Source organism: Oncorhynchus keta, chromosome 35 (genome assembly GCF_023373465.1).
Source record: "Oncorhynchus keta strain PuntledgeMale-10-30-2019 chromosome 35, Oket_V2, whole genome shotgun sequence".
NCBI classification, from domain to species: Eukaryota; Metazoa; Chordata; class Actinopteri; order Salmoniformes; family Salmonidae; genus Oncorhynchus; species Oncorhynchus keta.
The window spans coordinates 64,499,383-64,520,757 of record NC_068455.1 but is presented as its reverse complement, the minus strand read 5'-3'; the positions used below and the strand labels follow the sequence as shown (position 1 = coordinate 64,520,757).

Below are 21,375 nucleotides of genomic sequence, written 5' to 3'. Positions count from 1 at the left end.
AAGCACGCTTACAAACCTCTCATAAAAGTCTAGATAGTACCTAGTGTTAGTAACAGTTGAGAGTGAGTATCTAAAAAGCTAGATCTAGGCAGTTTGGAGGTCAGTCTGTGATATTGACAGACCAAACAGAATCCTGTGGGTGATGGTGAAGCATAGAAAAGGATCAGGTCCTCATATCTTTGCAATAAACACCACATAGCCATGCAATCTCCATAGACAAACATCTGCAGTAGAATGACCATACTGAAGAGCTCAGTGACTTTTAACGTGGCACCATCATAGGATGCCACCTTTCCAACAAGTCGGTTTGTCAAATTCCTGCCCTGCTAGAGCTGCACGGTCAAATGTAAGTGCTGTTATTGTGATGTGGAAACGTCTAGGAGCAACAATGGCTCAGCCGCAAAGTGCTAGGCCACACAAGCTCACAGAGCAGGACCGCTGAGTGCTGAAGTGCGTAAAAATAGTCTGTCCTTGGTTGCAAACCTCACTACCAAGTTCCAAACTGTGTCTGGAAGCAACGTCAGCCCAATAACTGTTCGTCGGGAGCTTCATGAAATGGCTTTCCATGGCCGAGCAGCCGCACACAAGCCTAAGATCGCCATGCACAATGCCAAGTGTCAACTGTAGAGGTGCAAAGCTCACCGCCATTGGACTCTGGAGCATTCTATGGAGTCATGAATCGCACTTCACCAGGTGCCATTTTTTATTTTATTTTATTTACTTATCCTTTATTTAACTAGGCAAGTCAGTTAAGAACAGTTTCTTATTGAAAATGACGTCCTAGGAACAGTGGGTTAACTGCCTTGTTCAAGGGCAGAACGACAGATTTTTACCTTGTCAGCTCTGGGATTTGATCTACCAACCTTTCGTCACTGGCCCAACACTCTAATCACTAGGCTACCCACGGACCCAAATCCAACGGATTAATATGGGTTTGGCGGATACCAGGAGAATGCTACCTGCCCAAATGCATAGTGCCAACTGTAAAGTTTGGTGGAGGAGGAATAATGGTCTGGGGCTGTTTTTCATGGTTCGGGCTTGGCCCCTTAGCTTCAGTGAAGGGTAATCTAAACGTACAGCATACAATGACATTCTAGACAATTCTGTGCTTCCAACTTTGTGGCAAGAGTTTGGGGAAGGCCCTTTCCTGTTTCAGCATGACAATGCCCCTGCGCACAAAGCGAGGTCCATACAGAAATGGTTTGTCGAGATCGGGGTGAAAGAAATTGACTGACCTGCACAGAGCCCTGACCTCAACTCCATCGAACACCTTTGGGATGAATTGGAACGACAACTGCGAGAAAGGAGGCCTAATCTCCCAACACCAGTGCCCGACCTCACTAATGCTGTTGTGGCTGAACGGAAGCAAGTCCCAGCAGAAATGTTCCAACATCTAGTGGAAAGCCTTCCCAGAATAGTGGAGGCTGTTATAGCGGCAAAGGGGGGGTCAACTTCAGATTAATGCCCATGATTTTGAGATGTTCAACGAGCAGGTGTCCACATAAATTTGGATATGTCGTGCATTTCCTACAAGCTGTTCGAAATGTAAACGTTTCTGACTTTGTCTGTTCATAGGAGAAAAGTATGAAAAAGGAAAAGATTTAATTCCCTTTTGCCAAAAGAAACGTGGGAATGATTTGGAGGAAGGAGAGAAGTTTCTAGAGAGGTTTTAGATACAGTATTTCTGGTGACATATGACAGTTGAGTTGAAAGAAACTCTGTCCTCCTCTCCTTCCCTTCCTGCACCCCAGACCATCAAAGATCGACACAAGATTGACACAACTGTCAGAGAATTATTTTGAGGCAAGGCAACGAGCGTTTGAATCAGTAGAAGAAGCATTACTTTTCCTCAGGGACGGACTGGCCATTTTGGGCAAACGCCAGATGGACTAGTCCATTCTTAGCCAAGTGGGCCTGTCTAACTTGGGTTTTTCCACAGAAAATGATCATTATCTGGCTAAAAATGGGGACCGTAATGGAAACAATTGGCCAATGTGGGGGCCTTGAGGGAAAAAAATGGGGCAGTGTGTTGTGTTAGAAATGTGAGGGCCGATTACTGGTCGTAGTCCACCCCTGCTTTTCCTCCTTCCCTCTCCCCTTACCTTGTTCAAACCAGACTCAGACATGGCTCAGTGGCACCCCTAAAAAGAAAATGGGAGAAGACCTTAAAATTGTCTGAAAATGACTGAGACAAGTAGAACAGGCTTTACAAAGTGACCGCTTCTCAAACTTCATCTGCATGCCCCCGACCTACTGAACCAAAGAGAGATTGAGGAAAAACATTTGGAAATGATTTGGGCAAGGAGAGTGAGGTTTCAGGGGGTTTAGATATGTTTTGGGGACAAAAAAAAGGACGAAAAGAAGATAATTAGATATGATCTAATGACAGATCCCACTCCACCTTCCATCTCCCCTTCCCATCCTCACCCTCCTACCCACATGTAGGTGTATAGATAGACATGAGTGGCGCCCCCTATGGGAGAGAAGGACCACCCCTACCCGACACTCACCGTCCTCGGTGGGCACGTAGACGTTGAGGTAGAGGCAGTCCTCGCTCTGGTTCTGGATGTAGCTGGCCGCCACATCCAGGTTGTCGGTGAACCACACCGGCAGCATGATCTCCGGCAGCACGCCATGCACGTTCTGCGGGCATACCGGGGCAAATGCTGTGGCGTTGCGGATCTCCTGCCAAGAGCCCGGAGCCTCGGGTGGCTGAAAGCGGCGGTCGCCGATGGGCGCAGTGGCGTAGGGCACGCCCAGGTACTGCTCCACTGGCCCCAAGATCTCGTTGTTCAGGTCCTTTTTGAGCCCGCGCAGCTTGCCGTAGTTGGTGGTCACCGTGGGCAGCTTGTTGGCAGGGTCTATCTTCTGGCAGGAGGTCAGAGAGAGGCGGAGAGCCAGGCCCAACAGCCAGACTAGACAGGTGTCGGCCATGTTGCAGCGGGGGCGGGGACTAACGCTGAGACCCCGCCCATTTGGCTTACACAGGGATAGAGGGAAAAGATACATGACTGATAGCTATAGACTCCACCTCCAACTCAACGATATTCGTCCGTCTATGTTAGGGTTCCAAAGAGGACTCAATGTTCATGAAGATATAGAATATTGGAGAGAAAGGGAATAGAAATAGAATACGAGAGAAGGGGTAGTTGAGAGTGTTAATGAAAGAAAAAGTGGACCCTCCGAAAGGCTGGAGGTCTGGAGCGAGGGAGGGAGTACAGGAGGATGGGTGGATGAGGAGTGGAGTGGCGCGGGTGGTGCGGTGTAATACAGGGGGGCGGGAGAGGTTGGGGGTTAGGGGGAGACCGGGCGGTCTTTAGAAGGCGTGGTTGTGGTCAGTGTTGGTGTTCTACGGTCGCTGTCGAGAACGGTTCCACGGTCAGAACTCTGTTACGTTCCATCCTCCTGTACGGTCCTCATCACGGTCGAGGTCTGCCGTCACAGTTCCTGGTCAACTGTCGCCGTCACAAACGGACCCTGCAGAAGAGAGGGGGAGAGAAGGTGGGAGAGAGGCAAAGGGAGAAAATAACAGATTAAGGATTACTCTTGAAATCACAGATGGCCTACCAATCAGCACAGCCCATCATGTCTGTATTGCTATCTGTGAATTTATAGCAAGTGACCTGTAAGTCATTTAGTGTACTGGGAATGAAAATCTATATCAATATCTGCTCGGACTTATTTCACTCACAAAAACAACCCCTACACATTGTGCCAGGTCCAATGCATCTATGTAGGGATTCATCATCATCAGCGTTGAAAAAGATAACTCACTAAAGTATAGACATAATCAGATCGCTCATCCAAGCCCTCTATGATCATCGCTGATCCATCCTTAGTCCTTATTATGGGCTGTAATCACCATGGAGACGCTATTGATGCCCCAATAGTTATAGATATTAATTTCCTATTGGGCAGCTGTGGCAAAGCTGACAAACACTCACACACACGCACGCGCGCACACTCAGAAGGATGCCCGCTTGGACACTCACACACACAGGGGCCCAAACACAGACATACACACGTGCACACACACACACACACTCACACAGGATACTGGATTAGACCGGTCTTTCACTGACCATAAGGGTCAATGGTCATCAGTGGCTGTTTATAAGCAGCTTAGAGAAGCTTCCGGATGCTTTGGATCCCAGCTGTGGCATGCAAACACAAACGCACACACACATCAATAAGTATATACACACATGGGAATGCACCAATCTGCACACAGATTGAGAGAGAGAGAGAGAGAGAGAGAGAGAGAGAAAGAGAGAGGGAGAGAGAGAGAGGCAGAGAGAGAGAGAGAGAGAGAGAGAGAGAGAGAGAGAGAGAGAGGCAGAGAGAGAGAGAGGCAGAGAGAGAGAGAGAAAGAGAGAGAGGGAGAGAGAGGCAGATAGAGAGAGGCAGAGAGAGAGAGAGGGAGAGAGAAAGAGAGGGAGAGAGAAAGAGACTTTCCAAAATGGAGATGTATGGATAAACCATTTCTCCAATCTTTTCGGCACTATAACAAAGAACAAAGAACAAAAACATATAAATGATCAAATACAAATCTTAAAATCATCTATTAAGAAACCACTGGATTCTACAATTAAATTCTACAACCACCTAAAAGGAAGCGATTCCCAAACCTTCCACAACAAAGCCATCACCTACAGAGAGATGAACCTGGAGAAGAGTCCCCTAAGCAAGCCGGTCCAGGGGCTCTGTTCAAAAACACAACCACACCCCACAGAGCCCCAGGACAACAGCACAATTAGACCCAACCAAATCATGAGAAAACTAAAAAATAATTACTTAACACATTGGAAAGATTGAACAAAAAAACTGCAAACTAGAATGATATTTGGCCCTAAACAGAGAGTACACATTGGCAGAATACCTGACCACTGTGACTGACCCAAACTTAAGGAAAGGTTTGATTATGTACAGACTCAGTGAGCATAGCCTTGCTATTGAGAAAGGCCGCCGTAGGCAGACATGGCTCTCAAGACAGGCTATGTGCTCACTGCCCACAAAATGAGGTGGAAACTGAGCTGCACTTCCTAACCTCCTGCCCAATGTATGACCATAGAGACATATATTTCCCTCAGATTACACAGACCCACAAAGAACATGAAAACAAATCAAATTTTGATAAAGTCCCATATCTATTGGGTGAAATACTACAGTGTGCCATCACAGCAGCAACCAGTGAAGAACAAACACCATTGTAAATTCAACCCATATTTATGTTAATTTATTTTCCCTTTTTCACTTGAACAATTTGCACATTACAACACTGTATATAGACATAATATGACATTTGAAACGTCTTTATTATTTTGGAACTTACTTTGGAACCTTGTCACAATACAACTGATTAGCTCAAAAGCATTAAGAAGGAACAAAATACATAAATTAACATTTAACAAGGCACACCTGTTAATTGAAATGCATTCCAGGTGATTACCTCATGTAGCTGGTTGAGAGAATGCCAAGAGTATGCACAGCTGACATCAAGGCAAAGGGTGGCTACTTTGAAGAATCTCAAATCTAAAATAGATTTGGATTTGTTTCACACGTTTTTGATAACGAGATGATTCCATATGTGTTATTTCATAGTTTTGATGTCTTCACTATTATTCTACAATGTAGAAAATAGTAAAAAATAAAGAAAAACCCTTGAATAAGTAGGTGTGTCCAAACTTTTGACTGGTACTGTGTTTCCCATGCCAATAAAGTCCCTTGAATTGAATTGAGAGAGAGATTTGCCTGTTATATTCCAGTAGCATTGCTTCTCTCTCTCTCTCCGCCCCATCATTAATGTTACTGTCAAGCTGTACTCCTAGGCTGCGTACCAAATCGCACCCCGTTCCCTATATAGTGCATTACTTTTGAACAGGGCCCATAGGGTTCTGGTCAGAAGTACTGCACTATGCAGGGATTAGGATGGCATTTGGAACACAGCCTTAGTCCCTCCAGTTTGTCCCTTGTTATTGGGTTATCACCATCCCATAATTGTTCCATTTAATGTCCTCATTAACTGTATTATTGCTTCAGCTGTCTGGGTTTGCTTTTTGCCAATAAAGCTATTTGTATTTGGAATTGAGGGAGAGGAGACGGTGAGTTAATTTGGAAGCAGAGTTCTGATGGGGGCCATGAATTTAAACACAGATAGGTCGATGCAAATAATAAGGAGAGCCGGTTTTGGGGAAAAGAAATACTATTTTTTTGGTTCAAGGAAATTATGCTGTATTTTAGCTCAGTTCGTGCAGTTTGGAGTAGAAAAGCATTGCGGATATGATGTGCCTTGTAAAGCTAGCGTGACTGTGGGGTGTGTAATTGGAATACAATGAAAATGTTCACCGTGTCCCGACTGTTATATTCCTTGTCCCCACTTTATTGTACATTCCATCCTGTTATGTTTCTGTCTGTTTCCATTGCTCCCTTGTGTGTCCTCCCTCTCTCTCTCTTTTCTCCCTCTATTCTTCTTTCCGCGTTCCTATTGGTTTCTCTCCCCATCTTTATCCAAATCTTTTAGCCCCTAGAGTGTGCATGCATGCGTGCTTTTGAGTGTGCCTCCATTCTTATACTGTATGCGTGTGTGTATACACATTTTCCAGGGTATGTGTGTGTGCATCAGTATGTGTGTGTGTGCCTGTTCGCATCTGTGTGTGTGTTTAAACATTCCTGTGTGTGTGTGTGTGTGTGTGTGGGGGGGGGAGGGGGGGGGTCTATAGTCTGTATGGTTTCTCATGGAGAGGAGAGGAGACACCAGAGAAACCCTACCCACGCACCCAATAACACACCATGCCACAACACGCTCAACTTTCATGCTCAAAAACACATAAAAGAGGCCAAGAGAGGAAGTCTCATCTTAAATCAGGAAGGTATATAGCAAAGAGAGGATACATCCATTGGGTGTTGATATGGAACTGATCTCAAGGCAGATCGTAACTACTTAAGGACTTTGTAACCCTGCTGAACTGATCAGTGTAATAATGGTCAAGGTGACCTCCAGGGTGGAGGACACATCTGGCCCAGATCAACACTCCGTCCTGGGGCTTGGTTAGGGGATGATCCAGGGTGGACATCGGGGTACTGGCAGATGTTAGGCTGCCTGAGGGACAGCCAGGTGTCAGGGCCCATCTGAGAGGCTTCTAATTGGATAATTGTTTCAATTACGGAGCCTAATTGGCCAAGCTAGCATTGCCGGGGGGGTTGCCGAGGAGCAGCAGGGGGGGGAAGAGCCAGGGACGGCAATATTCCAACATCAGAGATGTCACACCAGCGGGCCACTTTTTTGTTAGGTAGTTCCCACATGAATACACTCGCGCGCACACACACACTCATACATGATTCATATGAGGGAACACAACATCAGAATAGTATTTTCCCCTGTCCTACGGGGAACATGGGGAGCACTACACTGACATGGTGTTGGCAAGCCGCCAGTGTGAAAATAATAGCATTTCTTTCTATCACTATGTCTCTGTCCCCCCCCCCCCCATGGTATACTTGAAGAATTACTTTGATGGACACTGTGTTTTATCCCTTTATCCCTTTGTTCCTCCAGCCCTCCACTCTTTCATCCCTCCGTCCATCTCATCACGACTTCCAAAGGCTCAGACTTTTCAGTTCGAAATCAGCTGAGCTCGTTTTAATTACAAAATAAATATGACAAAATCCCAGTTGACAGTGTGGAGACGATGTACACATACACAGAGACACTGTGTATGTGTTTGGTCTAAGTGTTGGGGAGGTCAATCTGAAGCCTTGACACAGTGACGGTGGAAGACAGTGATTGAGGGAGCAGATTGCCCCTTTAGTCTCTGTGGGTGACAACGGAAGAGAGAGCAGAGTGAGCGACCCAGTCTGACCCCCCCTGTGACAGGACGACGGCTCGGCATTCTTTGAGGCGGGGCGGCTGGTCGGTCACCATGGTGACAGCAGGCAGACAGCTCAAGACAGAGGTTGGCCATGCCAATGGGCAGGTCAGCAGCAGTTCATACCACTGTCACTAGAACTGTCTCTCTTCTTTATTTCTTTATTTTCTTTTATGGTATCGTCCCCCCATCACCGCTCCTCTATCTCTCACTGTCTGTCTGCCAGGGAGGAAGAGAGGGATGAGTTGACCGAGAGTTGGTATCGTCCCCCCATCACCGCTCCTCTATCTCTCACTGTCTGTCTGCCAGGGAGGAAGAGAGGGATGAGTTGACCGAGAGTTGGTATCGTCCCCCCATCACCGCTCCTCTATCTCTCACTGTCTGTCTGCCAGGGAGGAAGAGAGGGATGAGTTGACCGAGAGTTGGTATCGTCCCCCCATCACCGCTCCTCTATCTCTCACTGTCTGTCTGCCAGGGAGGAAGAGAGGGATGAGTTGACCGAGAGTTGGTATCGTCCCCCCATCACCGCTCCTCTATCTCTCTGTCTGTCCGCCAGGGAGGAAGAGAGGGATGAGTTGACCGAGAGTTGGTATCGTCCACCCATCACCGCTCCTCTATCTCTCTGTCTGTCCGCCACAGGGAGGAAGAGAGGGATGAGTTGACCGAGAGTTGGTATCGTCCCCCCATCACCGCTCCTCTATCTCTCTGTCTGTCCGCCACAGGGAGGAAGAGAGGGATGAGTTGACCGAGAGTTGGTATCGTCCCCCCATCACCGCTCCTCTATCTCTCTGTCTGTCCGCCAGGGAGGAAGAGAGGGATGAGTTGACCGAGAGTTGGTATCGTCCACCCATCACCGCTCCTCTATCTCTCTCTGTCTGTCCGCCACAGGGAGGAAGAGAGGGATGAGTTGACCGAGAGGTCAGTGGGAAAGTCAACGACGGAGGGAGAGAGAGAGAGAGAGGAGAGGAAAGGAGAGCCTGAAGAGACAGCAATCAGATAGTGCCATATCTCTCGTTTCAGACCTGATGATTTGTTTGCAAACTCTCACCTTTCTCTATCATTCTCTCTCTTTCTCTCTCACCATTCTCTCATTCGCTCACCTTTCTCTATCATTCTCTCTCTATCTCTCACCATTCTCTCTTTCTCTCTCACCATTCTCTCTTTCGCTCACCTTTCTCATTCTTTACCTCTCTATTCTCTCTCTATTCTCTCACCATTCTCTCTATTCTCTCTCCATTCTCTCTCTCTATTCTCTCACCATTGTCTCTCTCGCTTTCTCTCTCTCTCTCTTTCTTTCTATTCTCTCGTCATTCTCTTTATTGCTCTCTCCAATCTCTTACTATTCTCTCTATTTTCTCTCTCTCACTCTTTAGATACATGTCTTCTCTGCTGCTTACACGCAACAATGTCAATAGTGCTTTGATGGCTACTACCTAAATACTCACCAGCCAGTTACTATATCTATTATCACTATTATCTGACCTTGCAGTGTGTGTGTGTGTGTGTGTGTGTGTGTGTGTGTGTGTGTGTGTGTGTGTGTGTGTGTGTGTGTGTGTGTGTGTGTGTGTGTGTGTGTGTGTGTGTGTGTGTGTGTGTGTGTGTGTGTGTGTGTGTGTGTGTGTGTGTGTGTGTGTGTGTGTGTGTTACTGTAATGTTAATTCACTGGTGATTCTCCCCAAATCCCCATTCACTGAACTGGTGAAAGACTCTCAGCAAGAATGGTCTGATAGGATGCCAATTCTACTAGAGTTAGAAAGGACAGGAAAGAGGGAGAGGGAGAGAGAAATAGAGGCAGAAAGAGAGAGAGAGGGAGAGAGAGAGAGTATGTGAGCGCGAGAGAGAGAGAACAGAAGTGATTCATGAGAGGAGAACGAGGGTTGGTGGGAGAATTGTAGACAGCTACACACACTTCAACACTTCACTTCAGGGAGGGTGACTCAGAGGTTTCGGACCAACAGAGCACAAAATTGGAAACAATACGACGGCAAGAGTTAAAAGAAAATATTTACAGGGTTTGAGCTTGTGTGAGAGCATGGTTTCTGCCAACGGTCAGTGGCTCTGGGTCTAGCTCTAAGGAGCATGGAGGGGACTGGAAACTCATTAGCCAGCTACTGGTTAGATGATTCCCTGTCTGACAGACAGAGAGGGGCTATGTTCCAAATGGCACCCTATTCCCTAGTGCACTTTTGACCAGAACCTTATGGGGAAAAAGACTGAGAGACAAGCGACAAGGGCCACATCACTCTGCTTGTTATGTCTTATCTGTCTACACATACACGCCCATACAGCTGATAAAGACAGACAGACAGACAGACAGACAGACAGACAGACAGACAGACAGACAGACAGACAGACAGACACTGGATATATCTGATACAACAGATATAACACAGAGGTCCACAGGTAGATAACAGGTACAATAGATGTGGGAAATTTACATACACTTAGGTTGGAGTCATTAAAACTCTCCACAAATTTTTTGTTAACAAACTATAGTTTTGGCAAGTCAGTTAGGACATCTACTTTGTGCATGACACAAGTAATGTTTCCAACAATTGTTTACAGACAGATTACTTCACATACAATTCACTGTATCACAATTCCATTGGGTCAGAAGTTTACATACACTAAGTTGATTATGTCTTTAAACAGTTTGGAAATTTCCAGAAAATGATGTCATGGCTTTAGAAGCTTCTGATAGGCTAATTGACATAATTTGAGTCAATTGGATGTGTACCTGTGAATGTATTTCAAGGCCTACCTTCAAACTCAGTGCCTCTTTGCTTGACATCATGGGAAAATCAAAAGAAATCAGCTAAGACCTCAGAAAAAAATTGTAGACCTCCACAAGTCTGGTTCATCCTTTGGAGGAATTTCCAAACGCCTGAAGTTACCACGTTCATCTGTACAGACACTTGTACGGAAGTATAAACACCATGGAACCACGCAGCCGTCATACCGCTCAGGAAGGAGAAGCGTTCTGCCTCTAGAGATAAACGTACTTCGGTGCGAAAAGTGCAAATCAATCCCAGAACAACAACAAAGGACCTTGTGAAGATGCTGGAGGAAACCGGTACAAAAGTATCTATATCCACAGTAAAACGAGTAATGTATCAACATAATGGGGTGGCAGGGTAGCATAGTGGTTAGAGCGTTGGACTAGTAACCGGAAGGTTGCAAGTTCAGACCCCCGAGCTGACAAGGTACAGATCTGTCATTCTGCCCTTGAACAGGCAGTTAACCCACTGTTCCTGGGCTGTCATTGAAAATAAGAATTTGTTCTTAACTGACTTGCCTAGTTAAATAAAGGTGTAAAAAATAAATAAAATAATCAGAAAGGCCGCTCAGCAAGGATGAAGCCACTGCTCCAAAACCACCATAAAAAAGCCAGACTACGGTCTGCACATAGGGACAAAGATTATACTTTTTGGAGAAATGTCCTCTGGTCTGATGAAACAAAAATAGAACTGTTTAGCCATAATGACCATTGTTATGTTTGAAGGAAAAAGGGGGAGGCTTGCAAGCCAAAGAACACCATCCCAATGGTGAAGCACAGGGGGTGGCAGCATAATGTTGTGGGGGTGCTTTGCCGCAGGAGGAACTAGTGTACTTCACAAAGTAGTGTACTTCATGAGGAAGGAAAATTATGTGGAAATATTGAAGCAACTTCTCAAGACATGAGTCAAGAAGTGTAAGCTTGGTTGCAAATGGGTCTTCCAAATGACTCCAAGCATACTTCCAAAGTGGCTTAAGGACAACAAAGTCAAGGTATTGGAGTGGCCATCACAAAGCCCTGACCCCCATCCCATAGAAAAATTGTAGGCAGAACTGAAAAAGCCTGTGCGAGCAAGGAGGCCTACAAACCTGACTCAGTTACACCAGATCTGTCAGGAGGAATGGGCCAAAATTCACACAACTTATTGTGGGAAGCTTGTGGGAGGCTACAATAAACGTTTGACCCAAGTTAAACAATTTAAAGGCAAAGCTACCAAATACTAATTGAGTGTATGTAAACCTCTCACCCACTGGGAATGTGATAAAAGAAATATAAGCTGAAATAAATCATTCTCTCCACTATTATTCTGACATTTCACATTCTTAAAATAAAGTGGTGATCCTAACTGACCTAAGACGGCATTTTTACTAGGATTACATGTCAGGAATTGTGAAAACCTGAGTTTAATTGTATTTGGCAAAGTGTTATGTAAACTTCCTACTTTATATAACTGTATATTGTATATGTGTGTGTGCTCGTGTGTGTGTGTGTGTGTGTGTGTGTGTGTGTGTGTGTGTGTGTGTGTGTGTGTGTGTGTGACTGCCCAAGTGTGCGTGCCTCTCACTAGTTCCTGGGCGGGTGGTAGTGCATCACAGCCAGCCCCAGCGTTGTTCTCTGACTGCCCTTCTGTCTGAGTCCTGACTGACTCCTCTGGAAATCAGCTGGGGCTAATTGCACACACACTCTAATAAAACACATATACCCCAGCTAGCACATTTGGATCCTTGGAAGTTGTGGGAACGTACATTTTTGGTTTCCCATTGGTACTGGCAACGATGCTATATGTTTCCTGACCGCTAAAAAATGCAAGCTTTCTGAGAATGGAAGTGAACATTTTGCCTGTTCTGGGAATGTACATTTTTAGGTTGCAGGGAGGTTCTGAGAACATTTTACCAATGTTCCCTGAAAGTTTTCCTGGGAGGTTTTATTAACGTTCTGAAAAAAATAAATGACAGGTTATTTGGAGGTTTTTGAATAACTTCCTTAAAACTTTGACTAAATGTTTCAATAAGACTTAATAGCACTGCTAGTTTAGTTGGGGTTAACTGTTTTGAACTCCAAGCACACATGGAAGTAAATTTGCTGAGGCATTAATTATGCAAACACAGTTATTTTTTATTTATTGTGGCACAGCATCAGTGACATTTGAACCTATAATCCTGTGTTGTCTATCCATGGAATCAGTCCACAGTGCCACCAGGATGGAGCTAGCACGCCATGTTTTTTTTAGCTCCTAACAAGCTGTTAATTCTAGTCTATTCAAACAGACCCCGTTTCAAAGGAAACAAGCACTCATTAAGATCAGGTGTGGCCAATTAGTGGGTGTGGCCAACACACCTGAACACTCTTATTAAAGATAGAGGATAGAGAGTTTTGTTGATGCTGAGAACGGAATGTAGATGTCTTTTCATATAACATTCTTAAAACATTCTTCGAAACTTACTGAAGTTTTCTAATCGTTTTTTTGGAACATTTTCTTAACGTTCTTGGAAAAAGTTGAGAACCTAAATTATGCAAAAGTAATGAAATTCCCACAGAAGAACGTTGTTTCTTAACATTCTATTAACTATTTGAGAACATTCCTAATGTCAAACCATGTTCCTAGAACATTACCAAAATGTCAATTAAATGTAACCATGTTTCAACTTTTAGGAAACATTCTATTAAAGTAATGAAATAACAAGAAATGTATGTTTTTTGTCAAGTTCCTGAAGTTCCAATGTGCTGAGAATGTTCCACAGTCAAGCAACTATCCTGCACCATTCCCAGAAAGTTGAGAGACGGTTGTATGCAAAATAACCATTTGACAACCACGCTCTCACCAAGTTATATGGAACATATGGTTCTCAGAACGTTATGTGCTAGCTGGGGCGGGAGAGGTCGAGGATGACACCGCTTTAGGCCAGGAGAAGTGCTGCTCAGTAGGGTAGAGGACATGGCCATGGGCCCTGGATGGTTACTGTTACAGTTCTTTAAGAGATGGGTGCTATTAAAATTGATGATTCAAGTGATCATAGATATTTCACTATATGTGTTTGACTTTGCCTCAGAATACCAGTTCTCATACTTACCTTTTGAAAACATGCACTTATGCTGCATATCATTTAACATTGTACTGCAGTGGGCTAAATCAGGGTCACACAGTGCTTCTTGGTAGTCTTAAACAAATCTACTTTGAAACAAAAGTCTACACCTCACACACATAGTTATGGGCTTAAACAAAAGAAGACACCTGTACCATGTCAGATGTAGAGTTGAAATGTATTACATTTTGAGTTTGCATCCCAATATTACACTTTTATATACATCACAGAAGACTTAAATATATCAAAACCATTTGACATAGAAATACCAGATTTTCTGCGTGTAAATGTATTTTTTTTAAAATGAATTATGAAACAGATTAATAACGTCCCACCCATGAGGCCACTAGAGGGAGATTTGGTCATTTGACTGCATGTGAAACCGCGCCACTGTTCGTCCCAGCGCATTTGTTGTTGTTTTGTTGATGAAACGAAGGAGTGGCACCTCCAGCAACGTGTAAAAAAAAACAACACATTCTGTTGTTCTAGCGTGCAATAATGTGTGATGATGTCAAAGGGGGAAAAAAACTGTCTTTTGTTGTTTGAAGTAACTTCTTTGTTGTTGTAATATCGCAAACGGACGTGGCGGTTTCAACAGGTTAGATTGAATTGACTGAGTTCAATTGACTGAGCTGTAAAGACCCCGAGCCCAACATTAGCTCCAATTAGCCATCAGTCAGTCAGCAGTATCTTATCATTGGAAGTGAACATTACCAGGCAGACATATGGTGAGGACCCAGGGAGCTGATGGGCTGTGGCCCCAGGGCAGTAGACAGAAGGCTGTGGGGGTCCGGGACTGGTGAGGGGCCACTGGTACTGGAGGCCCTGAGGGCAGACTGGAGTAGAGTGGGAGCGCTGATTAGGCTGGGGACAAGGCACTGGAGGGTATAGGGGAAGAGATGGAGAGAGGGAGACAGAGACAGAGGGAGATTTCCCCCCAGATGGGTTGCATGACACATTCAGTTGTATCAGAACGTTACGTCATCAGCGATATTGTTGATGTTTGATTTACCCCTAAATAAGTTCAATATTTTTCCGCCATTCTACAAATGTTCAGTTTTCTCCCGGGTAACACGGTATTTCTCGCCCCAAACCGGAATGTCATTCTAAACATAGAAATAATATAAATATGTATGGATTTGATTAGAGCATTGATCAGCATGAACCTTTCACCCTGATGCTACCTGAACCTGATGAGACAAACATTTTATGAACTAGACATTAAAGACATTTTATAAGCCCAAACCCCAAAAAAGCCATTATCCAACACATAGCCTATGATATACAGGGCATTCGGAAAGTATTCAGACCCTTTGACTTTTTCCACATTTACCGAATGCCCTGTGTGGGCTACCGCTCATGGAACACGACAGTTAAAACATGAAAGCCCATAGATGTATCTGTGTTCTCTTGAGTAAATCAATGAAACAAGCTCCAGTAGGCTAAATCTTTGTACTAAATTGTACTGTCCTGCATTATATTATATGGACTGGAATGATGTACTACGTTCAAACCATGAAGCTGGGAGAGAACATGTGACGCTGGTGCAGGCCTACAAAGTTACAAATGTTTAAATATAATAGGGCTATTTTTAAATTTATACAATTAGTAGGCTGACGCATATATACCTTTCATAATATTTCCCCTAATGTCGTGCGACGTGCGTATTAGTCTACCTCCTCTTTCTCTCTCTGTTGTTGCATCAGTCCTTCCTGGGCTTTCAACTGTTAAATGAAAAAAAGTGTTGTTGTCTTTATCTTCATCATTGTAAATGACATGCGTGAATAATATAGGAGTAGAATAAGATGCAGACGGCTTTTACTTTCATCACAAACATTGAATGGTTATGGGTCTGGGTAAATAAACTGCTGTAGCCAACCACCATCGCAAGTTCTCTCTTCATTCAAACGTCTTTCTATTGGATGCTGTATTTAATATTCCGCAAACAAGAGCTTGCTTTCCTCTTTGAAGAGTATATTAGTATAAGAAATGCAAGAACAAAGAAATCCAGCAAGCTATTCTAGTCTGACTTTTCCTGGGACGACAAGCTCTAAGGAGTGTCTTTTAAGGAGAGAGGACAGCGGAGAGCAGGTGCGTATTGTGCAAGAGACCGAGGCTATAAGTTAGAAGCTTATTGTCACGGCTGTTGAAGGAGGAGGACCACGGTGCAGCGTGGTGAGCGTACATATTCTTTATTTAAGATGACCCCCAAGAATAAACACTACAAACAAACCGTGAAGCTTAAGGCTATGTGCCCTAAACAAAGTCAACGTCCCACAAAGAAAGGAGGGAAAAGGGCTAAGGTATGGTGCCCAATCAGAGACAACGATAGACAGCTGTCCCTAATTGAGAACCATACCCGACCACAACATAGAAAAACAAAATCATAGATAACAAAACATAGAATGCCCACCCTAAATCACACCCTGACCAAAACAAAGAGACATTAAAAGGCTCTCTAAGGTCAGGGCGTGACACTTATGCATCATTCCTTAGCTAAATTTAAGGCTAATACTGTATTTAATATATTACCTGAAAGATGTGGGGTAGGACTCCTATCTACTGTGTATATATATATACATATATATGTATATATATGTATATATACACACTGACTACCAAAAATATTAAGAGCCCCTGCTGACCAGGTGAATCCAGGTGAGAGCTATGGTCCCTTGTTGATGTAACTTGTTAAATCCACCTCAATGAGTGTAGATGAAGGGATGTAGACAGGTTGAAGAAGGATTTCTAAGCCTTGAGACAATTGAGAAATGGATTGTGTATGTGTGTCAAGACAAAATATTTAAGTGCCTTTGAACAGGGTATGGTAGTAAGTGCCAGGCGCACCGATTTGCGAGTGTCAAGAACTGCATCTCCACTGGGTTTTTTACGCTCAACAGTTTCCCCTGTGTGTCACGAATGGTCCTCCACCCAAAGGACATCCAGTCAACTTGAGTGGGAAGCACTGGAGTCAACATGGGCCAGCATCCCTGTGGAACGCTTTCGACACCTTGTAGAGTCCATGCCCTGAAGAATGAATCTTTTCTGAGAGCAAAAGGGGCTGCAACTCAATATTAGGAAGGTGCTCCTAATGTTTTGTATACTCAGTGTATATTTAGGTGATAATGTCCGAGAAGCCGGTGTTTGGAGGATAGAGGGCATTATTACTTTTACACAATGGGTTACCAACATATTCAAATAATGATTGACATATTTTCATTAAAAACATTATTTTGATGAATTTATTCATACTATTTCATCCTTCCACAAGATGTAGTCCCGACACAAATCTAGGGTTTCTACCCAAGCCAGCTGTTCATTTGTTCTATTGGTTCAGTTGCCAGACGCAACCCAGTCATTCAGTTTTTTTGTTCTGTATCTATAGACACGACCCTGTCGTTCGTTCTAAATGTCCCATTGCCACACTGGCTGGGAATGTTCTTATCCCGTGCTTGATAGCCAACAACAGCTAACTTACAGTCCCGTCAAACAGTGCAGCCAGAATAACATCAATAGCTGCATTTGCAATTGCTGAAGCTGTGTTCTAGTGACATTTATTTGGACACATCCATAATAATGAGCTAATGAGGCTTGTTTTCGAATTGCTGTGCGTTTTGTTGCCAACCTATTTTGCTACCTGACAACTTTACGGGTTTCACTTTTTAATTACCGTTCATATATTTATTTATTTTTTCCTCAACTTTTTCACTCCGGACGCTTTATCTGGACACGATTCGTCAGGACCTCCAACAGCCGAAGCTAAGTAGTAACATTAACATGATGCCTTCTAATTGCAGCCGCTGTGCTCGCCTTACGGCGAGGATAGCTGTACTGCAAGCCCAGCTTCAGACGCAATCGTTAGGCAAGGGTAATTTCAGTGTAGGAAAGGATGAAACAGCGTCTGTGCCATCAGTAAGTACAGATAGTAGTATAAATCCCCTGGCACAGTCCCCGCAGCCGGACAACTTTCTCACGGTTTCTGGAAGGAAATGCTGTAGGAACGCTCAACCGGTGTCGCTCATTCAGCAGACAGAAACTTTCAACCGGTTCTCCCCATTAAGCAGCGGGTCGGTGTCAGAGGCCGAGTCTTCTCTGGTCTCTACTCCTGCCGTTACGGGGTCTGAGACGCCGAAGCTTCCCACCATTAGCTCTGACAAATTGAAAACTCTAGTCATTGGCGACTCCATTACCCGCAGTATTAGACTTAAAGTGAATCATCCAGCGATCATACACTGTTTACCCGGGGGCAGGGCTACCGACGTTAAGGCTAATCTGAAGATGGTGCTGGCTAAAGCTAAAACTGGCGAGTGTAGAGAGTATAGAGATATTGTTATCCACGTCGGCACCAACGATGTTAGGATGAAACAGTCAGAGATCACCAAGCGCAACATAGCTTCTGCGTGCATATCAGCTAGAAAGATGTGTCGGCATCGAGTAATTGTCTCTGGCCCCCTCCCAGTTAGGGGAGTGATGAGCTCTACAGCAGAGTCTCACAACTCAATCGCTGGTTGAAAACTGTTTTCTGCCCCTCCCAAAAGATAGAATTTGTAGATAATTGGCCCTCTTTCTGGGACTCACCCACAAACAGGACCAAGCCTGACCTGCTGAGGAGTGACGGACTCCATCCTAGCTGGAGGGGTGCTCTCATCTTATCTGCCAACATAGACAGGGCTCTAACTCCTCTAGCTCCACAATGAAATAGGGTGCAGGCCAGGCAGCAGGCTATTAGCCAGCCTGCCAGCATAGTGGAGTCTGCCACTAGCATAGTCAGTGTAGTCAGCTCAGCTATCACCATTGAGACCGTGTCTGTGCCTCGACCTAGGTTGGGCAAAACTAAACATGGCGGTGTTCGCCTTAGCAATCTCACTAGGATAAAGACCACCTCCATTCCTGTCATTACTGAAAGAGATCATGATACCTCACATCTCAAAATAGGGCTACTTAATGTTAGATCCCTTACTTCAAAGGCAATTATAGTCAATGAACTAATCACTGATCATAATCTTGATGTGATTGGCCTGACTGAAACATGGCTTAAGCCTGATGAATTTACTGTGTTAAATGAGGCCTCACCTCCTGGCTACACTAGTGACCATATCCCCGTGCATCCCGCAAAGGCGGAGGTGTTGCTAACATTTACGATAGCAAATTTCAATTTACAAAAAAAAAAAAAGGACGTTTTCGTCTTTTGAGCTTCTAGTCATGAAATCTATGCAGCCTACTCAATCACTTTTTATAGCTACTGTTTACAGGCCTCCTGGGCCATATACAGCGTTTCTCACTGAGTTCCCTGAATTCCTATCAGACCTTGTAGTCATTGCAGATAATATTCTAATCTTTGGTGACTTTAATATTCACATGGAAAAGTCCACAGACCCACTCCAAAAGGCTTTTGGAGCCATCATCGACTCAGTGGGTTTTGTCCAACATGTCTCTGGACCCACTCACTGTCACAGTCATACGCTGGACCTAGTTTTGTCCCATGGAATAAATGTTGTGGATCTTAATGTTTTTCCTCATAATCCTGGACTATCGGACCACCATTTTATTACGTTTGCAATTGCAACAAATAATCTGCTCAGACCCCAACCAAGGAACATCAAAAGTCGTGCTATAAATTCACAGACAACACAAAGATTCCTTGATGCCCTTCCAGACTCCCTCTGCCTACCCAAGGACGCCAGAGGACAAAAATCCGTTAACCACCTAACTGAGGATCTCAATTTAACCTTGCGCAATACCCTAGATGCAGTTGCACCCCTAAAAACTAAAAAAATGTCTCATAAGAAACTAGCTCCCTGGTACACAGAAAATACCCGAGCTCTGAAGCAAGCTTCAGAAAATTGGAACGGAAATGGCGCCACACCAAACTGGAAGTCTTCCGACTAGCTTGGAAGGACGGTACCGTGCAGTACCGAAGAGCCCTTACTGCTGCTCGATCGTCCTATTTTTCTAACTTAATTGAGGAAAATAAGAACAATCCGAAATTCCTTTTTGATACTGTGGCAAAGCTAACTAAAAAGCAGCATTCCCCAAGAGAGGATGACTTTCACTTTAGCAGTGATAAATTCATGAACTTCTTTGAGGAAAAGATTATGATTATTAGAAAGCAAATTACGGACTCCTCTTTAAACCTGCGTATTCCTCCAAACCTCAGTTGTCCTGAGTCTGCACAACTCTGCCAGGACCTAGGATCAAGAGAGACGCTCAAGTGTTTTAGTACTATATCTCTTGACACAATGATGAAAATAATCATGGCCTCTAAACCTTCAAGCTGTATACTGGACCCTATTCCAACTAAACTACTGAAAGAGCTGCTTCCTGTGCTTGGCCCTCCTATGTTGAACATAATAAACGGCTCTCTATCCACTGGATGTGTACCAAACTCACTAAAAGTGGCAGTAATAAAGCCTCTCTTGAAAAAGCCAAACCTAGACCCAGAAAATATAAAAAACTATCGGCCTATATCGAATCTTCCATTCCTCTCAAAGATTTTAGAGAAGGCTGTTGCGCAGCAACTCACTGCCTTCCTGAAGACAAACAATGTATACGAAATGCTTCAGTCTGGTTTTAGACCCCATCATAGCACTGAGACGGCACTTGTGAAGGTGGTAAATGACATTTTAATGGCATCGGACCGAGGCTCTGCATCTGTCCTCGTGCTCCTAGACCTTCGTGCTGCTTTTGATACCATCGATCACCACATTCTTTTGGAGAGATTGGAAACCCAAATTGGTCTACACGGACATGTTCTGGCCTGGTTTAGGTCTTATCTGTCGGAAAGATATCAGTTTGTCTCTGTGAATGGTTTGTCCTCTGACAAATCAACTGTACATTTCGGTGTTCCTCAAGGTTCTGTTTTAGGACCACTATTGTTTTCACTATATATTTTACCTCTTGGGGATGTTATTCGAAAACATAATGTAAACTTTCACTGCTATGCGGATGACACACAGCTGTACATTTCAATGAAACATGGTGAAGCCCCAAAATTGCCCTCGCTAGAAGCATGTGTTTCAGACATAAGGAAGTGGATGGCAGCAAACTTTCTACTATTAAACTCGGACAAAAAACAGAGATGCTTGTTCTAGGTCCCAAGAAACAAAGAGATCTTCTGTTGAATCTGACAATTAATCTTAATGGTTGTACAGTCGTCTCAAATAAAACTGTGAAGGACCTCGGCGTTACTCTGGACCCTGATCTCTCTTTTGAAGAACATATCAAGACCATTTCGAGGACAGCTTTTTTCCATCTACGTGACATTGCAAAAATCAGAAACTTTCTGTCCAAAAATGATGCAGAAAAATTAATCCATGCTTTTGTCACTTCTAGGTTAGACTACTGCAATGCTCTATTTTCCGGCTACCCGGATAAAGCACTAAATAAACTTCAGTTAGTGCTAAATACGGCTGCTAGAATCCTGACTAGAACCAAAACATTTGATCATATTACTCCAGTGCTAGCCTCTCTACACTGGCTTCCTGTCAAAGCAAGGGCTGATTTCAAGGTTTTACTGCTAACCTACAAAGCATTACATGGGCTTGCTCCTACCTATCTCTCTGATTTGGTCCTGCCGTACATACCTACACGTACGCTACGGTCACAAGACGCAGGCCTCCTAATTGTCCCTAGAATTTCTAAGCAAACAGCT

At 44.2% G+C, this 21,375-nt stretch overlaps 1 protein-coding gene across 4 annotated transcripts in view; it reads right to left on the bottom strand.

Annotated features, from left to right (window-relative positions):
• The window catches only part of LOC118378858 (neuroligin-2-like), a 357,211-nt gene that overhangs the window by 235,435 nt on the left and 100,401 nt on the right, over window positions 1-21,375 (bottom strand). For all 4 annotated transcript variants that reach the window (XM_052497269.1, XM_052497270.1, XM_052497271.1 and 1 more), the window contains exon 2: window positions 2,511-3,477. In XM_052497269.1, coding sequence (XP_052353229.1) covers window positions 2,511-3,009 — 499 coding nt within the window. In that variant the 5' untranslated portion in view covers window positions 3,010-3,477. The remainder of the gene's footprint in view (window positions 1-2,510; window positions 3,478-21,375) is intronic.